At 42.9% G+C, this 11074-nt stretch overlaps 1 protein-coding gene across 1 annotated transcript in view; it reads left to right on the plus strand.

Annotated features, from left to right (window-relative positions):
• T265_07183 (hypothetical protein) overlaps positions 1-3163 on the plus strand; it is a gene marked incomplete at both ends in the record, with an annotated part of 78487 nt that extends 75324 nt beyond the window's left edge. The window contains one exon of the mRNA XM_009172634.1: positions 2889-3163. Within this exon, the coding sequence (XP_009170898.1) occupies positions 2889-2898 (10 nt within the window). The remainder of the gene's footprint in view (positions 1-2888) is intronic.
• Positions 3164-11074: the final 7911 nt, after the last annotated feature.

The raw sequence follows: 11074 nt of genomic DNA on the forward strand, positions 1-11074 counted from the left end.
ACCCTTCTCGGGAACAGCACTGTATCGACTTATCGTGTGTCGCCTTATCGTTCTTCAAGCATTCAAATACGGCTTTTATTCAAATGGTGATACTTCAATATATGTAGAAAAACTAAGCAAAGCTGCCTGAGTAAATTTGAAAGGGCTAATCTCGCTCAATTCCGATGAATACTGAACGCGAAACATTCCGGTTGCAACTTTACCACTATCATCCCGTTACATGTGACTGATCAGCACTAGCTAGGGTAATGTGCCGCCATTCTTTGATCCTACAATTCATGTCACGTGGTCCGATGTTGCTTAAATCCTGGAGTAACGATTTCTTAGATCTACGTAACTTGTGGATTTTTTTCATTTTTCGAGCAGATCACTTACATATGGTAGGTAGTATAAGTATATCGCATACACGGAGTGATTTTGCGACCATGTTTTTTCCACAAAGCTATCCTTTTTTAGTTCTAAGGCTACCCTCTTTAGGTTAAATTATAGCAATTGAATCATATTGTTTTCTTCAACTCATCGGTCCTAAATATTTAGTGCTAAAAAGAACACCAACCGTTTCGAAGCTCGTCCTGATTTATTGCGCTTGTCAGAATCTCGTCCGCGTTCATTTTTGACTGACCAGCTTCGGAAGGTTGGTTGGTTCAGCTCATGTTTAGTAGAAGCAAGGCGTTTGGAATCAACAAACGGGTAAGCATCACTCAGAATGTGCTCCCGGCCATTGTAAAGGAATGATTATTCGTGGCGTGAGAAGATTTATGAATTTAGCAATGGAGATTTCGTCTTGTCAGCGAAGCCGGTCTATGCTGAAAAGCTGAACTGTACATGATAAAAGGTTAGGTCAAAATAGATACCGACTTTGCAATCGGCTACTGCATATGAAAAACTCTGTTTTGGTACTTAAAAGGGATCCGCCTCATCCTACCACAGGAGCTACCAAAAGTACATCAGAGTTATAAACAGGATCGGATTGAGCCATATTCGAATGACTAACGATGCAGCTCAAATGGTATCGAGTTGAAAGGAATAGTGAGGTCGGAATTTGTCGAGGAGTTGTCAATCTGCCACAAGTTGGTGACTATGCCTTCGTCGAACACTCAACAACAATGACTGATTAGCCTACCGTTAGCTTGGATGCATATACGATTGTCTCAAAAAGTCGCAGTTCTAACATTGAGTTTAAAATGCATTCGTCAGGAACATAGAGAAATTGCTGCCGCTATTTCGGTGCTATTCTTAGGCAACATACCAGAACAAGGTTTATTTAATCTCATGAATACAGCGTAACTTGTTGCATTTAGAGCGGCATGGCCCAAACACCTGAACTGCTCACCAACTTTCTAATTTTTCTATTATCAAGTAATGCGTTCACGAAATGAAATTTTCGAAGCATTTTTTTGTGTTTCAGCTTTTCTCCATAAATTTCATAGTTTATGGAAAATGTCAAACAACCCCATAAGTATTAATTGACATAAGAAGTTCGAATACGCGTACTATGAGTGATACGCCTGAGTGCTATCCCAACTCAGTAAGCGCCCGTCGGTGGCTCAGGGTAGTGAACAACAGTACTTTGGACGTTTTTGCTTGACTAACGACTAGCTGATCTGGGTCGATGACGAAATGGTTGATTTTGTGTTATCTTATCTCTGTCGATATTTTCAATTCACTTGACTTTCTGTTCTCGCAATTCATTTTTGTTGTTGACGACGTTGAAACGTTTTTCAGCAATCACTGCGTTCAGCTTCCGAGGGATTAGCTAGGCGCCCCTTGAATTCCCTAACACACCGTATTGTTGGTCAGTTTAGAGCGATAGAGCTCTCTCAGTTTAGTTCTCGGGTTTTATTTTCTCCCAAAATCGTTCCCCATTGAGTACTGCACCAGATATTTGACATCACTTGATTCCATGAATTTGACGCAATATTGCAAATGAATTAGCATTTTCCTACCAATCCTGGGATGAAACCTGAACTCCTGCTTATTCATACCGCGCTCATTTGTAATTTCTGACAAACTGCACATCTTTCTTGACGATATTCGATGCAGTCCTAGGGATGATTCAGTGCGAATTCCACAGATTCTAAGTAGGAATTCGAATGTGATTAAGTGTCATGATGAGGTGGCCACGAGGCTGTTCGACCTCTGGTGTGATACCAGTGCATCTTTCAGGATAGCTCTCTACAAAATTCCAGAGCATTTCAACATGAGAAATTTATCGGCATATCTTATACTACCATTTTATTTCACTCGCCGTCCTTCCTTAAAATCATTGTCAATGATGAGGCGAAAGACAAACCATAACATAGAAGACCTGTGTATCGGTATCCGGACTTTATTGAAGCAAGACGTGAATGACCCATATGGAAGTTGGCGAGGCACAACAGCATTTATTACGAGTTAGCGAAACGCGCCAACTGCCTCACGGAGAGCATTTTTAGCTTTTTAAAGACATTGCAACCCACAGATAAGTCCGTGCACCGGGACATGAAGTGGGCTAAGCGTTGCTATGTAAAAATCAAAACGTTGCATATTTTGTCAAGCATGGCTCCTATATGTTCTGATAGAAGTTCATTTTCCCCTCAGTTTTGCCTTGTTATTTCTCGTGCACTTTTTGGACGTCATGCACAACTGTCTCTTAATCGTACCTGGCCAGATACTACAGTCGTGGCACGTTTCGGACATATGGTGAGACTTTACCGGATGGCTTTTCACATGAAAGCAGTGCACGGTGTGCAACCAGCCCAATTTCCTATATTGTCACTCGCACTATTTCATCTATACCTCACACGTATATCATCCCGGCTTTTCAGCACACACAGCCACAGTGTGTTTTGTTTTCAAGTTAATCGCATTATTTTACCGGTACCTATTTCATCTTTCTACAATTTCAGTCCTACGTGATCTGCGACGGTTTTAAAACGAACAGGCCAAACGTTTACAGTGTCAGAGGTCCGCACGTTTGATTTATTCTTCCAGCTTCTTTCATTTTTGAAATGGAGTTCACCAGATTTATCGTTGCAAATCACCCACCTGTCCGGAGCTAATTGCTTAGAACTTTTTTCCCCACAGAGTTTTCCTAATGTTTTTCTCAAATCTCGTCCACTTTGCAATCTTCCACACCGTATCGGTTGTACAGTGCCAAAAATTGTTATTTTGCTAACGAACGTCTTGCTTGTTTGCCATTGGGTCCAGAATATCACATGCAGAACCGTTAGGCGTCGGTACAGATGTGGTCGGACCCGGGAAATTTCAGCCGCACGAAGCTCAATTGGGTGTAGACCAATCGGACATATGAGCTCTTGTGTGTCAGTCGCTAGCCGTTTCTCACGAGGTCGATTTGTTTTCAAAAGTGATAACTGCTGGAAGTTCCTTTCCGGTGAAACTCCAAGCCGTATCTTGCGCATGCTGGTTGTATTTGGGGTTGTAGCAACCGACATTATGTCGAAAAGACTTGAGTTAATAGTGCCCACAAGCCTGCTGGAGAACACCGGAATCAATGTTGTTCGGTCGGGGGAATATTACGTAACACACTGCTGCAAAGAAAATGTAGGCCTCCCAGGCCCATGTGCATCAAATTAGGTTGGATGCACAAAAGGACCACCCAGACAATGAAGGAACAACCATTCACATTTTGAATCGTCAACACGATGACAATGAGTGCTGCATTCAAACATAACATGGTCCATAAACCACTTTGTAAACATATTTGTTCTATCGAGCCCTTTTTTCTGGAGGCATGTGATTTAGTTCTCTGCCAGCGAGCTCGATAGGGATCTGAAGTTTCCTGACTCATGACTGCTTGGTAAAAAGCAGTTGCGTTCATTTGAATAGCCCTCTATCTAAATGTGGGGAGGATGTATTTCGGGGTTTAATTTCCCACAGCACGTGGTGACGGGTTGAGAAATGCTCGTGTCTTCCCTTCCTGCTTGTGTCTCAGCTGGCTATTTCGGGTTGCCGATAACCAAATAGTCAAGACTTTAAACACATGAGGATAATCTGGAATTCGGTCCTTAAATAACGAGCAGATACCTCCACTCATAATGTTCGATTTAAAGCAAACCTCAGAGACAACTTTCGCATATAAGTTCTAGCATCCAAAAGGCGTTTAAACACGAATACAGTATTTGGGTCCCATGGCGATCTGTCATGGGAGCGATCCCCGATGACACTGCCCTGAAACAACTTGAATTGGAAGTGTGCTCAGTATTTGCACAATCCACCGTTTTCGCACTCTTTTCAGTATGCAGTGTTCTGCAATTACGCTGATAACTTTTACTCATTCGCGAACCATAAGGTTAAAAATTCAATTCAGCTGGTCACCTGCTACCTCCAGTCCAAAATCCCGGCCTTCAACAGAAAGGTGGACTGTAGATATTGAGCGGCCTTCAGTCTCAGAAGTGTCCGAATATATTTCTCTACTTAAGTGTCATCGTGCTGCTGGTCCTGATGACCTTCCACCTGCTCTTTTCAAGGATGGTGGTGGATTCCTCAGCCAGTGCCTGTCTAGCGCATTTCGGTCTCTCTGGGAGAAGGAGACCGTCCCAGACAACGGGTGAATCGATAGTAGTGTCCATTTTCAAAAAAGGCACTCACAACCACAGAAGTGTTAGTTTGACACCCTATGTGACAGGACTTCTGGCGTCGCTGATTCTTTGTCGTCTTATGGTGGCACGCGAAGTCTTGACTCGTGAGAATCAAGCGGGATTTCGACCGGGTAGAGTCTGCGTTGACCACGTCTTCACACTCCATCAGGTGTTACAGCAATGCCACATTTACAGACGACCCACAATCCTCGTATCCCTTGACTTCAAGGGTGCGTTCGATTCTGTTGATCGATTAGTTCTGTTAACTACACTTGCTCAACAGGTTATGCTCCAGAAGTTTGTAAACATAATCCTATCCCTATATTCACATACTTCTGGGCGGGTGAGGGTGTATGGTGAGCTCTCCAAAAGCTTCCGTACGAAGTTGTCCACTCTCCGTTTATCTCGATAAGAGCTTCAGGTGAGTTGAGCAGCCACTTCAAAGTAAAGGTTAAAGATCAATCGTTCACCTTTACAGTCTATTTCGTGCATAGTTGCAATGTTACACGAAAGCTGTGATACTGCTGGGTTGCCCAAGCCTAGGCAACATCGGTCGAGTTGAGAAGAGTGGGTTGAACTCAGGGACGTTCCGGTCAGTATGTTTGCGCCTTACTCAGTGGACTATTCTAAACTCGCTTTAAATACACGGGGTTGTAATTTATTCTTGCTTGAACGTAGTCCTCATGCAAGACGGACTGGAGGAACGAACATCCCTTGCATTGATGAATGAGGATAAATGACCTTGAGGTCAGTAAAAATTTCAATCTAGATTATCCAGATATCTAAGTGTCCTTCTGGAGTGATAGCCGAGGTGATTCTGGGTCAGTAAGGGGAATCTGTCTCAGCCTGGAGGTTGCTAGACAATATTGGATCGTAAGCACTCTCCGACCGCCCGCGATGGGTTTCAGTTCCACCTTGCCAAAATGTTCTTTATCATTCCTCTGCTTTTTCCGGATTCCCCAAAATTTCGGGACTGAGATTAACACCCTTCTCTGATTATGGATTAGCTCTGTCGTTGCAAATCAATGGTGTCACCGATACAGAGGCAATCATTTGATAGCCATTTATCAAATGCCTCTCCATCTGGGCATTTGTGGTAGCTCAGAAGGGGAGATTAGTTCCAACATGACAACTCCCCCCCGCCCACATGCATGCCGCTTACTCCGCGAAAATTGTAACAGTTGCACTATGATACGTACTGATCGGACAAAAGTGTAGATTCTAACTTCAGCAAGAGCAGAAAGGATTTTAAAGCGTAAGTCAAAGAGAAATAAGAAAATCAGTCGGGACGTGAAACCATTCCAGAATAACAGCATTTATTTTCCTGCGACTTAGGTAGTCATATACTCAATCAGCCTCGAGCATGTGGCAACCACAATTCATACGTACACAGTATCATCAGTTTGTCAAGGCCTTTTGAATTTCAGGGCTATAGGTTGAAATGGAATATAGCTGTGTGAAAATAATTGGTTGGCCTTTCAAGGGTTGTACTGCAGATAGTCGTCAAAACAGAGAGCGAATTTTATAAACTAGACTTGCCTGCAACTCATACTAGTGCTCACGGAAATTTTGGCTGGTGTTTTCAGAGCGAATGTATTGAATAAACACCTCCCAATGTTCTGTTTTGCCCGCTGTTTGGCATGACGCGGTATGCTTTCTGGATATTACAAAATCCTCTTGAGTCTACTGGAAAGCCCACGACCGGTATGGTCCTTCTTGAGTATTAGCAGTTAGGCGTATTTCCAGAGGTTCCAGCAACTTTCCGTCTGAACTGAACACCAAATTTTGCGCAATTTTCGAAAAGCACTTATCTGCAATTATCTCGTGCTGATAGGAAACTCAGTGCAGTCTCTCGCTTACACACAAGCATCCCCTCATTTATAAGTTTGTGTGGTATTCGAGATATCACGCTATATATTCTCGAGTACAGTGTTATGTCGAGAGGGCGTACTGTGATGTCTCGAACGTCGTGCCGGTTACACCATAAAGTCACCTTTTTGGCTTTTGGAGAACATTGTAACTGAGGGATTCGATTGATTCTCCCGTTATCAGATCATTTGCAAGACAGAGTTTTTCCATTTGTACGAAATTTGGTGTTTGATTTAACTGGGTTCAAGTAGAACGCAAGGCTGATTACAAATCTGGGAGTGAACCTACCTGAATAGCCCCGAGATGGGTAAAACCAGTCATGGGCTGTTGAATAAATCTGAGCGACCGTGTGTGTAGTGTGCCCTGTTGAAGAAAGAAACTTACTTATTTAAAGTAACCGGGTGTTGCCATGGTTTCTACGGAGAATAGACTCTTACTGAAATGAGTTAGGATGTAATTGTGGCTTACTCATGGAATAGAGTAGCGAGGAGCTGAACTACATCTGGTTTACTGCATTTGAGCAACACGGTCATGCAATCCCCCCCCTGTTTTTAAGATATACTGCCAAGTATACCTCGGAGGAAAGCCATAGCTCAGCATTTTTTCACCTAGTCCTACCGCCGGCAGACACATTTTTCTTCATCTGGTTTCGTGCATTTGGGCGAACAACGTCGGAGACAATCGTAATTAGGATTGTTTCCCTTAATTTTATGGAAAAACTGTTTGCCAAACCTTTGTCTATTTTGATTGTAACTGTCTTTTAGAGACTCTCATCATGGAAAAATCGCGTCGTCTGGGCATGTAGCTGCACAAGAAAATCCGAGCTGAAACAAAGTTAGGGTATGAAATTGTTGAGAGGGAACAGTTAATTTCAGCAATACTGTTAGTGATGTATAATCAAGAGATGGTTGAGAAATTGTTTAAGCAATTTACGGAACATATCATGAACAACAGGAAGAGATGCAAATGTCTAAATCATGCATGTAAAAAGCGACAGGATAAATGACACTTATCTCTAGTTGTTTTTTGAAGCTCTGAGGATTCCCTTATAGACTCCATTCTTGTTGATGTCTCCCGATAATTCAACCTTACGCTGAGTCAATGAAGAGCTTGGTGACTTCTCGTAGACAGTTGATAAGGAAGTATTTTACGGTACTGAAGACCAATGAAGATATGTGTTTTTTAAACGAACTCGCTGCACCGGAGTTCCATTGTAATTGGCAAAATTTCCACCTTTAAACTAGTAAAAATGTATTTGAGGCCACGTCGTCTAGTTTCTCCTGAAATATGCATGTATCTTTGTAATCGAATTCGCTCTACATTCCACTTATGTTCAAACTGTTATGTACTGAGCAACCTAATTAGACGGCCGCGAAATTTCTGTCACGTTGATGTGATTTCTTAACGGACAAGGTGTATATTTTGTTTACCGGTGAATGATCGCCTGAATTTTCCTTCACAGTAACGGGTTTCCATTGTATGTGATATCAGGATGTCTGTACAGATTTTCATTCGGCTCAATAATCCACCTTCTTCTGTATAGTCTCATTTTTCTTCATAGAGTACAAGCATTGCCATGCTCTATTTACAAACCTGCTACCTGTATGCTTTGTTTGACCATTCGATTCCTTTCGGGCACTTGTATGCTTTTGAACACATTGCGATAAAAGTCTTGATTGTTAGAAGCTAGCCTTTGATGAATCAAGACTTACCTGTCATACGAAACCTTTTTGCTGCATGGGGAACAAACATGACTCACATTATAGCCTCTTTGATCCTGATGAGGTGTCTGCATGTGAAGACCTCATGCATTCTACTTGATAGTGTACTTGATTAAGCATCTTGAGGTTCTTGCTGTCACTATCAAAATGGCCTACTTTCCGGTTCCGTGGTCTGGCACGTTATACAAACAATGAATTGATGGAGGTATATGCAGTCAGATTTTAAAAGTATACATAAGCATATGTGTATTTGCAAAACTATATGTAAACCCATGTATGCATATACATGAGCGTACATAAATATAAAAACACAAATAAATTTGAACGGTTCCCTCAAAACTCGTCCGGCATGCGTGTTCAGCGTGAACTATCCAGGAAGATCCGATTGACCTGCCAACAGGTAACCATAGCCGTGACAATTACTAGATCTTTGTTCGAGGCATCCGGCTCGTCACACAGTAAGGAATCAACTGGCTCGCCTTTCAAAGGGTGACAATCCTGGTGCATCTAGCATACGACTGTGAGTAGGGAAATCCGCCTGTCTTGAGGTTCGAGATCCCACATGACTGACAAGTTGTGTTGCGAGCAATATCAGCCTCTAGTGATAGGCCATTTGTTCTGCACTATCCTGAGGAATCGCCGAAGTACAGCGAATGCAGCACCTAAACCAGAGCGATCAGGGAAGTATCACAACTATTGGGACCATTGTGTCAGCCTTGTGTGAAGCCTCAATCGTACAATTTGACGGTTTTTTCTTCAGTAGTGTACTGTGAAGGCAAATCATACAAACGATTGTTCTCACATTCCGATAATTTCGGGATCTTTGTCTTATTGAAGAAAAGGGAGGCCTTAACTCGAAGGGCTGTTCAGTATAAGCTAACTGCATCCATGATAAGCAAAGCGCTGATAAAAACAGGTGGGATGTATCCCTACAAGTGACAGTCGGCCACTCGAAATTTGCTTAGAGCCAGTGACTAAATTTACTCTGTTTGAAGACAGTCAGGTAGGAGTGGTAGTAAAATTTTATTAAAACGTATTCCTTTCCTTGAAGTTGACATTGCACTCGTCCATAGTTTTGTGCTTAATTCGGCGAATGCTTATGCATTCACACTTGCAGATACCCCGGTAAACGATTCACTCATTTTGTGTGGTGTTTGTTAGGGTGAGCTAGTGGGACTGCTAAGGCCATCTGCAGAATGTATCAAAGGACCGATTTATAGCGGCATTTAGCCGTCAAGTCAGTCTACCGTATCTGATCACCGTCACTGAACGCAGATAGGTGAAACGACGGGAAAGCCGACAAAAACTAGTGGTCGGCTAAGAGACAGATTTTGGTACACTCCAACTATCGTTGCATGTTCAAACACTTTGTTTGCCTTGACAAGTTTGTATCAACTCTTCAGGAAAAGGGTTCGGCAAAGTATGTGACACGAACTTTTAAATTAGTCGTATGAACAAGCTGCCTGCCTACGTAGGCAACCCAGTGTACATCACATTGGTCTAGGTTCATCTGATCGGTAGGTGAGAGCACTGTTCAAGAACGGCAGATGCATCGTAATTAGATAACCGTGTGGTGCTCGTGAGTATATTGTACACACTCACTGGAATGCAGAGATATGAGCATTTACTAAACAAAACTCGTGACCATTTTCCGATTAGACTAATAAGGGCTGGGAAAACAAATTTTCACCCTGAACATTCTCTCGACTCCAAACAGTAGTGTGAAGTGCGAAATTTAGTCTTCCTCACAGGTGAAAACCCAAAAGATGGTACGTAACCATACCCCGTACTTGCGGAAACTCTCTATCTTTTCTCGTCATCGAAGAACGAACCAAATCCCTTTAGGACTGCTCACTTCCAACAGCTTGTTTACAGCAGTTAAATCGCGATGATCAAAGCCTTTGATAAGAAATGGGAATCTTCTCAGTAACTTACCTGTTAGCACTTGGACAGGATATAGCGCCGCTCATCCTTCAAACACGGGATCCACATCACGTGGTCATGCGTGTTGACTGGCTCCTTGAGCAGCGACTTCTCATCGAATAAAGATTATTCCCCCACCGAGCTATTTACAGATTGGATGGATCCAGTGATTAAAGGATGAGCGGCGCTACATCCTGTCGAAGTGCGAGTTAACCGCGCTACTGATCAGCCACTCGTGGCCGAACGGTTAAGTGTTCAAACTGCTAGCAGGGAGGTCGCAGGTTCGAGAGTCAGAGTCTTCGAGAGGGCAAGCATGCTTATTAGGCCACTGGTGCAGTAGAGAGTGAAAGGAGCAGACGCGAATGAGATTTCGGTCATTCGGAAAAAAACAAAACGAAAGAATGTCAATTTAACATTTTCCAAATGAGAACAGATAACTTCTAGGGCCCTACGTGTGGTTAAATTGCTGGAGCTGTACATTCAATGGGATTTTCCGTAGACATCAGCACATTGGTATATTTATGCATAACGTGAAGCTCTCTCGAAGTTCCGATGTTAAGATAATCAAGTAAGTCTATTTTTCATCTCTGAAATAAGTGTTATTGAACGACTATTCAGAATTCACAGACAACCCACGACCGGTTTCGCCCCGCTTGATGCCTATCAGGTTGGAGTAGCTGGAACAACTAATCCATGACTCAAACATCAGGTGTGTGCTGCTCAGCATCAGGAACTCCAGTGAGACTCCATCCACAGTAATATCATCATGCACATGAGCTCAGAGGTAAAAATCCCTGTGATGGCTGTGACTGCATAACATCTGTCCTAAACAAGTCATTTCATTTAAACCACGAGCATGCCTTCGAAGTCCAATACCGGGTGTCCCCAAATCGATCGCGAACGGTGCGGTACAGGCAATTAGTGATCGCAGCGGCATTTGGAATTCGACTGCATGACTGGCAGCTCCACAGGAAACTTGTG

The sequence above is a fragment of the Opisthorchis viverrini genome (assembly GCF_000715545.1).
Source record: "Opisthorchis viverrini unplaced genomic scaffold opera_v5_160, whole genome shotgun sequence".
NCBI classification, from domain to species: Eukaryota; Metazoa; Platyhelminthes; class Trematoda; order Opisthorchiida; family Opisthorchiidae; genus Opisthorchis; species Opisthorchis viverrini.